We start from the raw sequence: 18,121 nt of genomic DNA, 5'->3' as shown, positions 1-18,121 counted from the left end.
TGCCTGCGTGGTTACCTGGCAGGAGCTTTTCTTAACGCGGAGTTGCGTGGACTCGTCTTTTAAAATGTACATTTGAGGCAGTTTTTAATGTGACTTTCTGTCTTGGGGTAGCCTTCACCCTTTTTGTAAATCCCTGCCTGTCCCATCGTTTCCGTGTGTATAAAGCAGCGGTCACGTGGGAAACGGATTTTACAAGTGGAAACAATAAATGCGTGAAGATAAACAGGAAAGCTTCTATGGCCATCTTACTTACACCTGTTTATTTTTTTTTTTAATAGAGCTGTGAAACTGGCAATGTCCGCTCCACTTGAAAGCAACTTTAAATCAATTTTTTTGGCACATAACTTGTAACGATTGTAAGAGTTTATATGTAATGGTATATATTCTATCCTAACATAGTAGCGAGTGTGGATTTTTTTATTTGTATTTAAAATACCTCAGAAGTCTTCTGCCCATTCCCCCCTTGATTCTTCTGTATTTGCTGAGTATTTTTATTATCTCTGGTATAATTCCCTGTGCTCCTCTTGTCCGTTGTTTTCATACCGTGTTCATCATCGTGTTTGAACACGCACATCACGGTCCTAAAGAGAAACGGGTTGTGTTAGGACACGCTTATGAAGAAATGCAGGAAAGCAGGGTTAAAACTTGCAGCCCCACCACATTAGAACAGCACTGTATGAAAGTGTTTTCTTATTTCTTCTCAGGTTTTTCAGCAACTCCTCCAGTAATGCTATGGATCAGGAAATGGCTTACAAACTTGTGGAAAGACCAACTTTCTTTGAAATATTTAAGGCACATTGTAATGAATCAGGTACAGCTTGTCTACAGTAAATAACTTTATTAGGGTTGCTTTCTGGACATTGCTATTTTATACATGCGTGCTGTAGGCTGTAGATTCCATATAAAAGTGTTATGCAACTTCTTAGCTCTACTTACCCCAAATCTCCATTAGCTAATATCTACCTTTTTTTAAATATCTGTTCAAATTTTATTTATACCTTTTTTTCATCATGTGTGCTCAGTTATTTTTTGTACTTGTTTTTTAGCTGTGGCTTCCTTATGTACTCACGTGCAGGCCAGGTTTAGTCTTTTGCCAAATGCACCTGTAGTCATATGATTTATTAATGTTAAAAAGAACCTGTTTAACTTGCCAGTCTGAATAAAACAAGAGGTAAACTAAAAACCAGATGTATACTTTTAATTTTAAACAAACTGGATAATTATCTGTTCTTTGATTAGCTTTGTTAGTGGTCTGAGAATTTGGGCAGGCATTCTTGTATACTTTGTGGGTATTGGAGTTCAAAGCTATCTAGAAACAAAATAAACAGAAGTATGACAATGGAAGGAGCAATGCAGTTTCCTGCTAGTATTTAAATGCCTAATGTGTTTTCACATCCTGCATGGAGCATTAATTTTGTATTAATTTACAATTAATTACAGTCTTCTCTTATATGTATCATATGCAGAATGAAGATTTTATGTCCTGGTTTAAGAACATAGGAACTTGTTGTCATGTGTTATTTAAATGCCATTTGATAGGTTTCTTTTTTTTTTTTTTTTATGTGGTTTTCTGTATGTTTTTCTCCATAGACTTAGGCCCTATCAGTCTCAACTGGTTTGAAGAACTCAGTGCAGAAGCACCCTCATATGAGCCTAAGTTGTTAGGAGAACTTGATGGTCCCATTGGTCAAACATCTTTTAAAACTCCGAGGGCAAAACTCTCTACATACAGTCAGCTGGCATCAACTCCACTGATTTTTAAAGAAGAAAATACAATATTGCTGCCTGATTCTTCTCCTGGAAAAGAACTGGATGAGAAAAAAATAGGAGCAAGTGAGTATTTTTTTTTTTTTTTTCAAGTGGCACTTGAAGGCTGCTTGTGCCCTCCAGAACGAAAAGACTTTTTAGAAAGGTTATCTTAGTAGGCTTCTGAAGGTCACCTATAAAAACGCAGAATTAATGTTAATAATGAATTCAGCTTTGCAATAAACAGGTAATGTACATGCAAGGTTCACTGAAGAAAAGATACCATTCTACTCCTAATACTCTAAATACTGTTAATATAAGGAGCATATGAGCTTATTAGTGTAACCTGGTGACTGAGAATCACAGTGAATTTTTTTAGCAGTCTGCTTTTTGTTTTATCCAAAATCTCTGAAAATCTTTTCAAGAAAGAGAAAGATGCTTGTCATGGTGAAGTATGAGGCGATCTGTAGAGCACTCCTTAACCTTTCCTAGAAAGATTTCAAAGCTCTAAGCTCTCTAAGTTAATAAAACTGTGTCATAGAAAGAAGTTACACTTTTTTCATTTGGAGAGAAGTAGTTCTACTACTTTTATGAGGTATTTCTCACTACATTATTTCCAAATCCCAAGTATGTCATGAAAGTACGTGTCACACTGCTCCTTTTTGATGTACCTGCAAGCCATAGTTCCTATCCTCCTTGGACAGAAACAAGAATCTTTTCTATGGAGAAGGTATGCACGACTGTATGTAAGAATCTTTTCAGTGGAAGAGTAGCTAACCCTGTTCCTGCAGTATCTGATTTGTACATCTGCTGTGTCTGTGCCCTCCTAACAGTAAGAGAAGCTCTTCTAAACACGTTACAGGCGAACACAAGACTCCCTGTATTATCAGAATCGTTCTTCGATCCTAAAGCAGTCTTTAAAGGTGTAGAACTGTGTTACTGTTCAAATATACTTTATAACATCGCTTCCATTGAATATTGCTACCTTGTTAATTTCTTTTAAGTTTATTGATGAACTTCTGCTGAACTTACTCTTTGCTGAGAACATGCTGCGTCTGAATTTAGCTGTTTGGACTTTTACAGTGTTGAGTCCCTAGCAAATTCTCAGTAGCTTTTCATAAATTGCAAACAAAGGAACCTTATGATTCTTCTGTTTCAAAATGGTTACTTTTGCTCTGTGCCTGTGCATGCAGACATTTGTATACACTCCGTAAGGAAGGGAAGACAACTAATACTAAAGTTGCTATAGTTACCTGTGGCTGGCCCGAGATCTTTTTCTCCTGGTTTTCTTGGTTAGAGCCAACTGGCTCGTGTACCTAGCTTTACTTCTTGTGAAAACAAGAGCGTGATGTAAGCTGATGGATTTCGCCTTGGTGTGGTACTGGGATGCAGCCATGCTGTGCCTGTGGACTCAGGAGCTCAGAAGCAGAGAGAAATGCAGAAACCTCAGTGTAATTTCTGATATGGAATTTGTTTGGAAATGTCTGAGTAGGAATTCTTTTGAGTAGTTGCTTGGTTCATGTGAGTGGCTGACTGTTCAAAGGATTCTGTTGCTTTGGTGGGCACCCTCTTTCTCTTTTGCCTGGAGATGCATAGCACATAAATAGCTACTGCTACCAGTGACAGTGCTTCTGCTAACAGTTCCAGAAATAATTTTCTTTTACGCTGGTTATCCAAATCAAGAAGTGTATGCCTTAAGTAAATTTGAGGGAAGGCTGATACAAATGCATGTTTGCATGTACTGAATTTCTCCTAAGAATAACTTCTGCAATGACAGAAAAGGCACAATACAGTGTACTAAAACCGAAATGGAATACGTGACTGTAATAATATTAAGAAAACATACTGAAACACATACATATCAAGTGAATAAAGTGACATAATGAGTTATTTTTGGCTGTGCATTTGAAATGTGTTTAGCATTGTTTGGATATAGAATTTGAACATGTTCAAAACACTAGACGAGAAAGTAGTGTTGGTGTTTTTGGTGTCTTTTAATTAGAAATCAGACATTGCTTAGTTTTTCTTAAAGCTTATCTTTAAACTCAAAACTGTTACTTGTAGTTTTGCAAGGTTCTGTTGATTATTATATTCTATGTTATAGGCAGAGAGAATTTGATAAGCCCAAGTATCACAAGAAGAAAAATAGATCAAGAAAATGAAATACTTGCTTCTCCTCCTGGTACCTACCGCAACTTCCTTGCTGCTAGGTATGCTAAAAATGACAATACAAACATAAAATAAACTGGATTTTAAGCAAAAAGCAATATTGAAGCCACAATATTTGACTGGTAGACTTTTTCAGAGCAGTGACTAATCTTGTATGTCTGGTATGTTTATGATACTTGTGGGTTGCTAAGTGAATTGAAAACAAAACACTAGCTGATTTTGAAAACTTCCTTGCTTTTAGGTGTTCTTCCTTTCTATTTTTCTACTCCTTCATAGCTGGCGAATGGCATTTGTTGTCATGATTTCAGCTTCCCAAATCCTCAACATCCAGTGCAAGAAAGAGTAGTAGTGATGTACCATGTGCTTCTGAAGTAGTAATTTGTAAAGCTATTTCTAATATTTACTGCAATTTTTTTAGTAATAGCATTGATTTCTACGTTTACGTGTATATATTTCAATAAATCTGATCAAAGTACTCATGTCGATTATAAGAAGTTAAACTAATTATTTAATTAAAATCAATTAAGCAAATTTCCATAGTTCATACATCATATTAAGAAATGCATAGTTATATTGGCATCTATTGAACTATTTGTCAGACAAATCATCACTGGAAATTAACTTATTTCACAAAAGAAGCATTTTACAGTTTGTAATAAACTTACTGTAAGGTTTAAAATACTGACTAGTGGTTAGGAGAAGTCTACATTTATTTTAGGGAAATAGCCATGGTTCCAAAGAAAGAAAATAATGGAGGCAGTAATACACGTAATGTCTGAAATACTTATTTTCAGAAATTGAGAAATGAAATTAATAGAGGCAGTAATACACGTAATGTCTGAAATACTTAACTTATTTTCAGAAATTGAGAAATGAAATTAATGTTTTTTAATTTGGTTTTGTTTTGCAGTCCAAACATTTTAAGGAATATTTACAGAACACCTCAGAGAAGTAATATGCCTGGTTTGTATTTTCACTTCTTGGCTTTACTGAATAGATGTAAATCCTTATGTCTTAGGTATTACTTAATATCCTTACTACGTAATGTTTTTTAGGACCATACGGAAGCTTGTTTTGCACACCAAAACTTCTGGAGGTAAATATTTTATTCCTGCATTTTGTTTTCTTTTTCGTGAGTAGTACATTTTGAATTCTGCATAGAAATAATAATTGTTAAATATATTTCTAGGTCAGAACTCCAAAACGTATTTCTGAAAGTCTGGGTGCAGAAGTGGATCCAGATATGTCCTGGTCAAGTTCTTTAGCCACACCTCCTACACTTGGTGCAACAGTGATAATAGGTATTTCTAAAAATGAACAGTTACTAAGGGTTAAAAACTTCTGGGTTTGACACTGGAAGTTCACTTAGTGTGAACTGCTTTTTTTTTTCTTTTTTAGTTAAAAAGGACAAAAGTCTTACAGTGATGCTTAGTGGGTGACTTTAAATAATGCAGCCCTAAAAGGAAGAAATTAAATTAAATGTGTTGTTGCTTTTCAAAAGTTCTTCCTTTGTATAAGAGATTAGGGAATATAAAATTAGAAGTAACATAGCAAAGCATGCAAAGAACATTAGATAATGATTGCTTACATTTGCGCTATCACAAAACTAGATACTGTTAGGTTAAGTCATGTATGTTTATGAAGTCTAAGGAGGTAGCCTGTTGAGTAAACTTTTCAGCAGCAGTGCTAGCTTCGGCATTTTTAAGCCCTCTCACTGTGCCTGCCATCACATTGATGCAGTGAGACAGACGGAGATACTGATCTAATTGAAGACTGTATTTCCTGGGTTATTTGGAGAGGGCAATTCCTGGACCTCATTTACTGCACAGCTGCACAAACAGCTGTGCCAGCATAACTGATGATGAGAATGAGTGCGATGACTCAGTTTAAGTGGCACTAACAGTGATGCTAAACATCAATCCTCGACCTAAGGTGTTGCTGTAAGTGGGCTTTCTTTAGCATATGATAAGCAAAATTAAATTTGACTTTATTATTTGTTGATGAAAACTCTTGAGAAAATGGGAGAACCTGGATGTCTGCTTATCTCCTGACATTGCTCTTTTTAATGTGGGTAAACTATCACCGTATAAAGCATATAGAGCATGCAAGCATATAAAGCATATTAAGAATGCATGCAAAGAATTGGGAATCTCCTCATGCAAGAATTGTTCACGGCACCAAGCCTGTCAGAGTTCAAGGAGCATCTGGACGATGCTCTTAGTCATATGGTTTAGTTTTGGGTAATCCTGCAAGGAGCAGGGAGTTGAACTCTGTGACCCTTATGGATCCCTTCCAACTTGAGATATTCTGTGATTCTTCTGTTGGCAGGGAGGGAGGGGGTGGTACTATTCACAAGGCTACAGAGTTCTGCTGGTTTGGGTGTTCATTGGTTTAGAATGATGTGACTTGAAAAGGAAGGCTGGGGAAAGTACCCATAGCTTAATGATGTTCTTCTGAGAGATGAGTTGTGGTTTGAGCTCTCCTTCTCCAGCTTCCTGGAGGAGCTTAGTATTTTATAGCAGTGATACCCACCCCCTTCCATCTGTCACCTGTAGAAGGAAAGGGTGCATGATTTGGTGGAACCTAGATGCCACGTCTCTGAAACATGTTGTTTGAATAAACTGCTCTTTAGGCATCTTAAAAATAGGGGTCACTTTTTCCTTTTGTAACGTGTGTGAAAAGATGTTACTGCTCTTGTGGGAGGAAAAGGAAAAAACCAAATTCCTGACAGAGGCTTGAAGGTCTCATCCAGATCTTTTGAGAGAAAAAATTAGACAGTGATGCCATGAATAACTGCGGGAAAGGGGATTGGCAGTGGTGGTGGGCTCAGAGCAGTAACCTGTCTATCTACATAGCAGCAACGACAGCCTATGATTTAGGGTGTTTTGTGCTGTTACGAAACTGCATTTGTACACTGTCCCTCAGCCTCACCTGTAGGACTTTCTAGTTAGAACTTTTGGTTAGTTTTAAGTAGCTTGTTATTTACAGATTTCAGTTGCATTTAAAATAATACAAAGAAAACCCTCCCAAAACACAACCATGTTTGAACACACTCAGCAAATGGCTTAGGAGCAAATGAATTGGCTTGTCTGACCTGTCTGTCTTTCTTCTAAAGCTAGAGAAAATGATTCTATTTCTGGAGCAAAGCAACAGGATGAAAGAGCTGAGATAGTAAGTAGTTTTAAGAACTATGCTGTTCCTTAATTTCAGTTAAGCTATTTAGTTACGTGTACATTACTTGAGCCAAGACTAAAAAATTCTGTCATTTTCATTCTAGGCCCTCCTATTTGGCTAGTTTTAAAAGTTACTGCTCACAAAACCAAACTTGCAAAGCCTGGCTGTAGACTGTATTTTCACAAATAACACCCTTTGAGGAATATTTTTGCTGTGTTTTTTAAAAAAAAAAAAAATCACTTGGATTCAGCAGCAGTGGGAGTCATTCAAAGAGAAATCAAACCTAGGAATTGCAATATGCTACTTATCTGAGGGTTTGTTTGTTTTTCCTCCTCTTCTGTCGAAGTTTTGGGAGTTATTGTTTGGCTTATATTGTCCAGTAACTTCTTGTGTTCAACCACTCTACCAAGAGTTGAAAGTGAGTATGGATTTCAGACCTTTGATAGTGTTAGGAAAGGGAGAGTTCCCGCGAAATCGTAATTTCACTCTGTGTATATGAAAACTGAATGATTATTCATACTGAAAACTGAGGATGATGCTAATAGGATTCAATTACAAATTTATGCTCTATTCTTAAGTACCTGAAACTTCACAGTTAACAAACCGTTACAAGTTAAAATAAGCAAAACGTATTTCTCCTTTTTCATATTGCCTTTGTTCCTTTTAGAGAGGCTTCCTTAACTTTATCATAGAATGGGACCTGGTTTGCATTGAAAATGGGGATTGTCTGCTTATTTATTTTCAAGTGTACCTGTGAAAATGTTACATTTCATTTTAAGACATGCAGAATTATTCAGATATTGCAGTAAATGTTTAGATTTCCTTACTCTACTATTAAAGTGACACTTACTGATATGTAATGTGTATAACAGCTTATGTCTTTGGTTTACAGGTTTTGCATAACTTTTTTTCCAACCATGATAAATGTCTGGGGACAAGTGATACAAGTTTGCTGTCCATACCAGAGACAGTGAAGCTAAATACTGAAGATGACATCAAAGATTTTGGTATGCATTGATGCTTTACTACTGAATATACTGTGAAGCAAGACTGAGGATAAAGTTACCCTGAGCTGATCTTATGGCTTAATTCCTCTGCCAGCTGTGTACTCCGACTTCCTGAATTGATTCAACATTGTAAAACTAATCTGGCCTTAAAAAACGAAATCTGTTTCTGTTGAGTCAGTGAATCAAATCAGGTTACCATGCCACTGGATGACAACCAGATTAGTACTGGTGTAAGTGAAGGTGTGAGACTGCATGGGAGAGCTGAGAGAGAAAAATGGTACAGGCTCAAGGGGGAGCAAGACTACTACTGCTACTAGCTATTGAATAGGTTTAGCTTTATCGTGAAGTTTCACCCCAATACTCATTATTCTGTGGTGAGCTGGTTTTTTAATCTTGCTATATCCATTCTTCATTTACTTCACCTATTAGTAGTTCAGAACAGGACAAATTCTTTAGGAAAATAAAATGGGTTTTTTTTCAGAAGAATGCAGAAAATTCTCAGCCAACGGAAAAAAAATGTTTTCATTCTATGCTCTTAGATCATATTAGCGAACAAGTGAAAAATACACACTTTAACATGAGCTTTTTGATTTTTGTTTAGAAATTATGGCAGAAGGGAAGAATATTAACAAATCTGTTCAGCAAGCATGGATGTAAAAGGGTGCTGTAGAGATTGACACAGGCTAGATAGGGTGATATATCCTTAGGATGGTATGTCTCCTTATCTGAATGGAATGGACTGCGCTACAAATACTGTTTGGTGGTACACGCAAGGATTGTGAAAGAATCAGGTTAGAATTTGATGAAGAGGGCTGAGAATGCTGGGGTCAGGAAGCATTGTTGCTTGCAGAGCAATATATACTGCTAGTTTTGTATTGTATGTTCAAACATGCTGAGGAAAAAAATGTAGTTGCTAGTGAATGTATTCAAGCAATCTGCAGTCAGTAAAATGCTTTTAGAAATGAAAGACAAATTAATGTCCTATGCTGTATTCCAAAATGGCTTATTACATCCTATGCTACAGTGGAGAAGGCTTGTTAAAACAATGTCTGAGTAAAAATAAGAGGAAGAAGAACTGTTTTTTTTAAAGTACAAAATAACTTCCCCTGCCCTCCTCCCCCATCTCTCCCCCAACCTTCCCCTTTTGATAATAGTTAACTTGACATTTGAAGATGCAATGTAAAAAGAAGGATAACTAAAACCTCCATGTTTATCATCTTTTAAATGTTGGTTTTCTCTGGAATAGTGTTGTATGACTGTGAAAGACAATCAGGTTTATTAGGTATTATTTTTGTTTCAGTAAAAGAAAATGAGAGATCATAATACTGATTTGAATACCTACATTATTTTAAGGCTATGAAGAGATTATCTATATTGTACCTGTTGCATCATTAATAGCAGTGAGGTTGAATATATGCACTCAGTCCAAAATACAAGAACTACGAAATATTTCAAAGATTTTTTTGCTGGATTTTTTTTTATTTTTAGTTGTAATAATTTGAGGGAAGAGGAAAACTTTTTTTAGCTGTTTTACATTTAGCCTAACTACGGACTGCAAGATATGCACTGTCATGTATTAATACTTAAGAATTTCGCAAAAGGAGCTAAATTTGTGTATTCATTGCATATTCCTTAAGCATATTCATTTATAACCCAATCATTAATTCCTAGGGCTTAAACTTTAAACTTAAAGCAAGTCTAATACTGGTCATTGTAACATTAAGCATTAGGCATCTGGACCTTGTAGTAGTATTCACAGCTTTGCTGTAGGTATATAACTATGGATTCAGGATTAAGATTCTTCAAATATATAATAATCAGTGTGTTGACTGGGAAACTACTTAAATGAAAAACTAATGGGAAACATGAAATTCAGTAACATTTTAGATACTTTACCCTGGCCTGTTGCCCAAAACTTCATATTTAAACTCTTTAAAAAACCAAAATGACATCACTCATTCAGTTTATAACTCTGAGCAGAGTAAATGGTCTATCTTTAACCTCAATGTCTAGAACTATTCATGAAGTAGGCAAAATAGATTCAATACCCTCTGGCTGATAAGGATTCCAACCTGAAATGGGGCAATATGTTCTAAGAATGAGTCAATATATGATTCCAGAGCAGAAACATCTAATATTTAAGCCTCTTTTTTTTTCTGAGTATTGTATGATTTACCCAGAAGGAGAGGCACTGAGAAAACAAATTAAGTAGTTATTGCCTAATTAGGGTACTTACTGAGAAAACAGGAAAATTCTGTTGTGCAGTCCTTGGTTTTGGGGTTGTCTTTTCACTGACCCTGCAGTGAGTTTAGAAGTCAAAATTAACTTCCCTGATTTCCTCCCTCCACTCTCCCCAGCATCAGGTTATTCAGTATACAACCAGTATCTTTACAATCTTTCAGAGACTCCTGTTTTTCTTTTTTGATTAAAGGCAATGGCTCCTGTTTAAGTAAAAAGATATAGAACTGTGTCTTTAGAAAGCTCTGTTGACAAATTATTACAGTAGCACAGAAGTTACTCCACAGGAATGCATTTCAGTAAGGGAAAAGGACCTGTACACTCAATCTGTAGCATTAGTTTCTTCTTTTAGAGATCTTGTTTAGTGATACCTTCTGCCACTCAGCCAAAAAATAGAAAGTAGAGAATGGGTAACTGTGTAGAGAGATGTGATGAAAGAGGTGGTTTTATGCCTCCAGCATGGGCATGAACCATTAATGGATGTATTACAAATAGTTGGATGTGTGTGACCAAGTACTCAGAAATCTTCTGTGGACTTCCAAATGGAAAATCTTTCACAGACTAAGTTATTTAAAAGTTCTAATAGGGAAAATAGTTCTAAATTATAGAAATTGTACCTAAAAAAGGGTTATGGAAAAAGTTACACTATTGGTTATGTGCCCAAGGAAAACAGGACAAGGATGTTTTCTAGGTACTTGGTTACAATTTCTTTGATACAAAAAAGCCTTAAAAAATACTCTCAAAATAAAGCCAAGCTATCTTTTTGAATGTGAAATATTTTGATAGGTAGGCCTAGTTTCATACATTTGAGAAGGTAATATTTTTATTTGGTATGTGTAAGCTTTCAAGCTTGTCTACAAAGCAGAGTTTAGTTGTTTTTTTTTTCATGTGTAAGCTTTCAAGCTTGTCTACAAAGCAGACTTTAGTTTTTTTTTTTTTTTCCCACTGCATATTATTTCTCTACACAAACAAAAAAATTCTCATTATTTTTCTAATATTTGTGCCAATCATTTGGAACTTCTTAAAAGCTTCCTAATAAATTAAAAGGAAAAAAAGAGAATCTTTTCTGAATCCTTCTAGACATTGTACTATTCTATATCAAAGCAAAAGATAGTTTATTAGAATCATCCTTAAATAACACTTTCCTTAGCTGCCAGTTATAGACAAAAATAGGCAGCTTCTTAAGGTGTTTGGTGCCTACCATCTGGTATAACTTGTGGAGGAAAAAAGTCTAGACATTTATCTTGTAAAATTACCTACTCATTCTCCTGTCTGTAGAAAAATCAAAATTCTTTTGAGACAGCTAGGTTTCATCTTGGAAACCTGCTTAACTCCACAGTCCTCAGGAGGCCAGGGCATCTGCATGTATATCCTTTGCCTCCTGTTTCTTCCAACAGCTGCTGTCGAAGAGTAACCTACTTTAAAGACATGTAGATTTATTTTTCCAGACTCACTCCTGAGTAAAGGTAATTGCCATAAAACTGTATTTACCTATACATAAAGCTGTATTTACCTATAAAAACACAATGCTATTCCTAATTTATTTCCTAAAACTTATTTTTTTACTTCTTTTCTCTCTCCATCTTCTCTAAACTATTTAGAGTCGGAGATGTTAGATGGCTTATTTGGTGAGATGAATAGCTTTGAGGATACATTCAACATGCCTGTTAAGTCCAGTGGAACTCTTCTGTTGGTGCCTCATGCTCTGGATGCAGTAGAGAAATGTGAAATAAAGACAGATAAAGCACAAGGAAAGGGGGATATTCCTTCCAAGCAGTCTCTTAGAAGAAAGACTGGCATTTCACAGGAAGTGAAAACAACAAACTGGGCTGAAAAAAGCCACTCTATTGAAATGAAGGATTCCTTATTCCAAAACACAGATGAAGATACAGATGATGGAAAAGATGGTTGTTTAATAGGACATGAAAAGGAACTGGAGTCACTTAGGATCACAGGAGATGTGCAAGATTATAGAACATACAAGTCATCTGAGAACGAGAAGCCTGTGAAAGAAGATGTACTATCTTCATCAAGCCAGTGGTCTCAACTGAACTTATCTGATCTTGACGTAACTCACTTGGAAATGTCTGTATGTAGCTCTCCACCCTCTGACTTACGTAGAGAGAAAGATTCAGAAGAGAAGTCAGTACTAACGACCAAGGATGATGCTGTGGAAACATCTTTACTGAATACTTCAGGCTTGATAAAAGCAGAAAAGGTGTTGAGTGTCAATTTGACAGAAGAGTGCTATGAAGTGAAAAATTCAGAAAACAACCCAACATCGGCAATAACTCCAGTAAAATCCGTGTCTCTCAGTGTTCGAGATCCAAAGTTAATAAAAGGATGTGCAGCTGAGGTTTCCAAAATGAGTTTCTTAAACTGTAATTCTTTTTTGATTGAAAGTACAAATGTCACGGAGTATTCTGTAGTCTACAATGGCAGCTTTTCCAAGCATTTAAAAGCAACTTCTAAATCTGTTGTAACTGATGTTCTACCTCACCCACTTGTATGTAGTACTACATCTCCAGCTAATTGCAATGACCTACATTTAACAAATAGTGAAAATACTCTTACAAAGTCGGGCTTTAAAAGCCTGAATATGTTATCCAGCTTGAGAAAGAGATCCAAGAGATTTATTTATTCAATAAATAATACTTTACTGTATCAAGAAAAAATACAGAAAGAAGTAACCTCTGAATTGCCTGTTCATCCTGTATTACCGCATTCAGAATCTGATTTGTGTGAAGTTAAAGCTTGTCATGTGGCCAGTGTTGATGAGCAAGGTATGTTATTAAGCTTTTCACCATATGTGGGCAATTCTGTATTTATTTATTAAGAACCTTTTATGTAAATCTTTCAGATAAAATCCATGTAAAATCTTGTGTTTGTGATAAAGTAGCTCTGCAACTGGCTAGTCTGGGAATTGAGATATGGAATTGGTCTGTTATAATAGTGACAGAATAGCATTATTTTCAAATCTTTATGTTGAGACATGAGGAATGGAAGCCCATCTCTTCACATTTTATTACAACTAATACCTGATTATTTTTTTTTTTAATTGATAGCATTAACTGCAGGCTACTCACTTGTTCCTGGTTATTAGAATGTGATTAGATTAAACAGATCTCCAGTTTTGTCAAGGCGTTCACATTTGAAAACAAAAGTGATATTTATGGTACCCATGTTGAACATGTGTAGAAATGATCTTATGGGCCAAAATTTAATCAAAATCTGACTCTGCATTTGTTTGCACAAATGAAAACTAATTTATTAATACTTTTTTTTCTGTAATGTCTTCTTTTGTAGACTGCTTGCTTTTGGCTGAGAGAAAGCATTTGCAATCAAATATCAAGGAAAACCATTTCAGCACTTGTACTTTAAAAATGGATATAATGGATAATTCATCTGATAAATCCTTCAACGATAGGCTGAAGCAACAAGACCTGAGAGACTCGGGGAAATATGCAAGAGAGGATCAACCTGCTACATCATTAAAATGCTTAGAAGTATCGAATATGCAGACAGAAGACACAACAGATTCCTTGAATGGCGAAATAATTTCAAATATAAAACGTAAAGTTCTAACTTCAGCATGCTTAATGGCAAGAAAGCGTTCCAGATTGCTCCCTAAAGGCTGTTGCTTAAAGAAAGGCGAGGAAGATAAGTATATGAGTGCTAATGTGAACAATGGAGCTACTGCACCTCAGACCCTTAAAGAACAACTTGCGTCGTCTTCTCCTAGGGATGATGAATGCTTGATTGATATGCACCATGACACTGTGTCTGTGACAAACAGCAGTTTCAATAATACTTTGAGTCAGATCAACTTTGACGTAAATGGAGTCAGCAGTGATTGTTGCAATAAAATACCAACTGATGAAAGGCATGCTACGGACCAGTGGCCAGTAGTTGACACTACAGAAGTACTTGGACCGTTGGGAATAAACTGCTCAGAAAATGATGGTACTGGGTTAAAACAAGGGGAGCAAACAGATGCAGCTGCCTTTTCAGAAGCTGAAGCTGACAATCAAGAGCCAAAGTCAGTTGAAAACAATGAAAGCCCTCAAGCAGCTGCTTGCACTACCATAGCTGTAGAGAGTGCTAAAGAATTGTTAGATTGTACAGATGATAATTCTCTAAATGAAGTAATTTCTGAAGAAGATAAACAAGTAGCACCTATGTATTCCAGCAAAAAGCCAAATGAGAACCTAAAGTATGAAAGGAAATCATCAGGAAATCTTAATGCATGTAGTTTGAATCTGTGCTTTGGTGGCTTTCAGACTGCTTCCAATAAGCAGATTAAATTCTCTGAAGTCAGTATAGCAAAAGGCAGAATGCTGTTCAAAGACATTGAAAATGAATGCTTTGAAGCCTCGTCCATGGGAAGAGTCAGAAACATTTCAAATCAAGCTAAAAAGGTGAATAAGTTTTTCTCAGATTCGGAAAGCAAGTGGGGCAGTAATTTCTCTGATTCTTTAGATTCACAAACAACTTTTACCGAGCCTAGACATACACAGTTTATTCCCCATAAAGCTGGCTTGTGTGAAAACTTTCCTAGAAGTCAACACTCCCTGCAAGAAACAAATCAAACCTTGACAGCAAGCCAAGAAGCAGAAATTGCTGAACTTTCTAATATCCTGGAAGAAACAGGTAGTCAGTTTGAATTTACACAGTTTCGAAAGCAAAGTGACATCATGCAACGTCATGTCTTTCAACAGTTTGGAACTGTAGAAACATGTGGAACAACAAACGTGGGGAATGTTTCTGAAACAAGGAAAGATGCTGATTTTTGTAGCAGTTTAAAATCTGAAAATCAGGTAGAAGATAGGTATTGTACTAAGCAGGAAGACACAAATGAAGACTCTGAAGTGGTGGAATACGACAAAGAAAACGCAGTGGGTTTCCATAAAAATGACAAAAAGGTTACTTTTACTAACTTAGACATAAATGAAAGTAGAATGTCTGATGGGAGCTTTCCAGTAGCTAAACAGAACAGCTTTTCTAATTTTGTAGGCTTTACTTCAGCTGGAGGTAAAAAAATAAATATTTCTAAGAAGGCTTTGACCAGATCTGCAGAGCTCTTCAGGGACTTGGATGATGATAACTATTTGTTTAAATCTCCTGAAACTAGTGCTAGATGTCACAGTTCGAATGGGCATATGTCTTCTAACTGTAATTTTGTCAGATGTCTGACAGAAGAAAACAACGCAAAACCAGGTTCAGATTTCAAAAGCATAGGTGCCATTTCCCACATGGGTTCCGTTTCCCACCATGCACAGAAAAAAAATGAGGAAAATACTAGTACACTGTTCAAGGAAGATACAGAAAATCAAACAAAAAGATCAATAAATGATAATGAAAATGTTAATTTCAGTAGTACTAACGTTATCATCCACAGTCTATCACCCGTTAAAAACCATAACCAGAATCATAAAGCTTCCAAACAGTTTTTGCATCAAGGAGCTTGCCAAGTTGAAGGTAGTTTGCAAGAAGACTCATTAGATAAAACATGTCTAGGAGATGCTATTACAACTGCAGAAGAACATAGGTTAAGCATATCAGATGAGATCGAAAACCTGTCTCCTAATCCAAAAGGGGAAGCCAGAAAGCAGGAAGATGAAAGCTTGTCACAAAAATTTCGAACTCCAGCTGGTAGTGATATATCCATTTCTGATGCAGCTGTGGATCATTCTCTATACTTGCTCGACGTACAATGTGGAGAAAGAGACGTAAATGTTTTGGAGAACTCTGATAAACAAAAGACACATCATAAAAATATGGAAGGGGAAGACAACACCCATGATAAAAAACAGTTAGTGAATGAAAGCAGAATAAAAATAGGTTCTTACCATCATCATCAAATACCTTTCAAGCAGGAGGTGGATGTTGAAAAAAACGAAATGAAAGGGAGTTATCTGACTGGTTTTCGTACTGCTAGTGGCAAGAAAATAACAATTGATGATGGATTTTTGGCTAAAGCTGAACAATTTTTTGCAGAAAATGTTGATGTAGGAAAGGAACAAAACGACAATTTAGAGAACCCCTTCAAGAAAAGGAAATGTGGTAAAAACTGTGTCAAAGACTGTGATTTATGTATTGAAAGCATTGCACAATGTGATCCAGAAAAACTTAATTTTAATAAAAAGCTTGTTCCTGAAGAACCTGGCAATCAATTTAAGTGGACAGTAGAGAGCAGTCCCATTAAACAAACTGTGATTCTTGATAAAGTAGGTACATTTGTTAATCTAGGTGAAGATTGTGAAAGAAGTTTGGTAACTTCATATGCACAAAAAAAAGCTGGTGTCAGACCTGGAAAGTCAGAATTGGAATCCCTTCCCAGACAGCAGAGTGATGCTTTAAGTAGAACTTGTTTGTCTGAAGGTGGAAAACTGTTTGCAGAGAGAGAGACAGAATACTCAGCAAAGAGGGATGATTCAGAAAATATACATGATCTTCCTGTGCGGTCTGCTGCATCTCTGCATTTAATGAAGGTATCAAATGACCTTGATGATAATTCTGTGCCTGGAGATACAAAGAATACTCTATTTGTTGAGGTTGGTAACAATAAATCTAATCAATCCCTCCTCTTAACTTCAAAAAGTAGCTCTTCTCATTTGAACTGTGACAGTAAGGAATTTGATGTGGAACATTTAAATGAACCTTGTGCTGATACAAACTGCTTTACAGATGCCATAGTTAGTGCTTGCCAAAACCAATCACTAGTCACTCTTCCTGAAGATGAAACTAATTTAACCAGCTTGAAAGAAACATCACTTAATGTTGAAAATCAAAAGGATGATATGAAACAAATTGTGTTTAGTACAGCAAAAGGTAAAGCAGTTTCTGTTTCGGAAAGTGCATTAGCAAGGGTCAGACAAATGTTTCAGGAAGACTTCGGTGAATCTGTAAAATATGAAATTGAGACTAACTTACAAACTAATCAAACAGAAATTGCTGGAAATTCATCTTTCATCATTCATGCAGAGTGTCCTAATTCTGCTAAGGTTTTAAATGCTACAAGAAGCAAAGAGATTAATTCAGCCGCATCCCATTTTATTAAAGTAAATGTAAGTGCTAGTGAAAATGGCCACCAAGATACAAACACATTTGCAGATGCAAAGTCTGTTCCAAATTCTCAGAGGCAATGCTTTGAACAGAGTATTAAGCTTTTAGGACACTTGCCTGTTCCAGATAAGCAGATAAAGCAGTCAGATTCTTCTATAAGCAATCTTGGATTTTTTAGTACAGCAAGTGGTAAGCCTGTACAGCTGTCAGAAGAGTCACTAAGGAAAGCTAGACAGCTCTTCTCAGAAATGGAAGGTAATCATTCATCAGATATACAAGAAGCATTTTTAGTTGAGGAAGATGTTGAAAAGTCTGAAATGCACACTGAAGTAGTTCCTAGGAAAATGCAGATAGCGTTACTAAAAGAGGAAGAAAATGCCAGCACTGAATTGATTTCAAATCCAGCTTTTGGCTTCAGCACTGCAAGTGGAAAGCAGGTAACAGTCTCTAAAAATGCCTATCAAAAAGCAAAGGCAATTTTGAAAGAATCTGATGACTTCCTAAGCAGTGGGCTTTGCATTACAGATCAACTTAGTTCAATTAAAGAGAGTGGTCAACATGTAAAATCTCTAACTGATAAAGTGATGTCAGAATCCAAAACTGAGAAAAGCTGCAGTGAAGACTTTGACTTAAAAAGCATCTACCCTGAGGAAATGAAGTCTTTCCTAAGCGCTCAACGTGTCAGAATGCCTGAGTATGTACCACATAGTAAGAAAAACAAG

The 18,121-nt window shown here is 36.1% G+C and overlaps 1 protein-coding gene across 1 annotated transcript in view; it reads left to right on the top strand.

Annotated features, from left to right (window-relative positions):
• Window positions 1–732: 732 nt before the first annotated feature.
• Window positions 733–18,121, top strand: part of BRCA2 (BRCA2 DNA repair associated) — a 40,301-nt gene continuing 22,912 nt past the window's right edge. The window contains 10 exon segments of the mRNA XM_035900477.1: window positions 733–811; window positions 1,591–1,833; window positions 3,851–3,956; window positions 4,826–4,878; window positions 4,971–5,011; window positions 5,105–5,216; window positions 7,031–7,086; window positions 7,982–8,096; window positions 11,936–13,117; window positions 13,641–18,120. Coding sequence (XP_035756370.1) covers window positions 733–811; window positions 1,591–1,833; window positions 3,851–3,956; window positions 4,826–4,878; window positions 4,971–5,011; window positions 5,105–5,216; window positions 7,031–7,086; window positions 7,982–8,096; window positions 11,936–13,117; window positions 13,641–18,120 — 6,467 coding nt within the window.

Source organism: Egretta garzetta, unplaced genomic scaffold, assembly GCF_000687185.1.
Source record: "Egretta garzetta isolate BGI_Z169 unplaced genomic scaffold, ASM68718v1 scaffold40, whole genome shotgun sequence".
In the NCBI taxonomy this organism is placed as follows: domain Eukaryota; kingdom Metazoa; phylum Chordata; class Aves; order Pelecaniformes; family Ardeidae; genus Egretta; species Egretta garzetta.
This window is presented reverse-complemented; position numbering and strand designations above follow the sequence as displayed.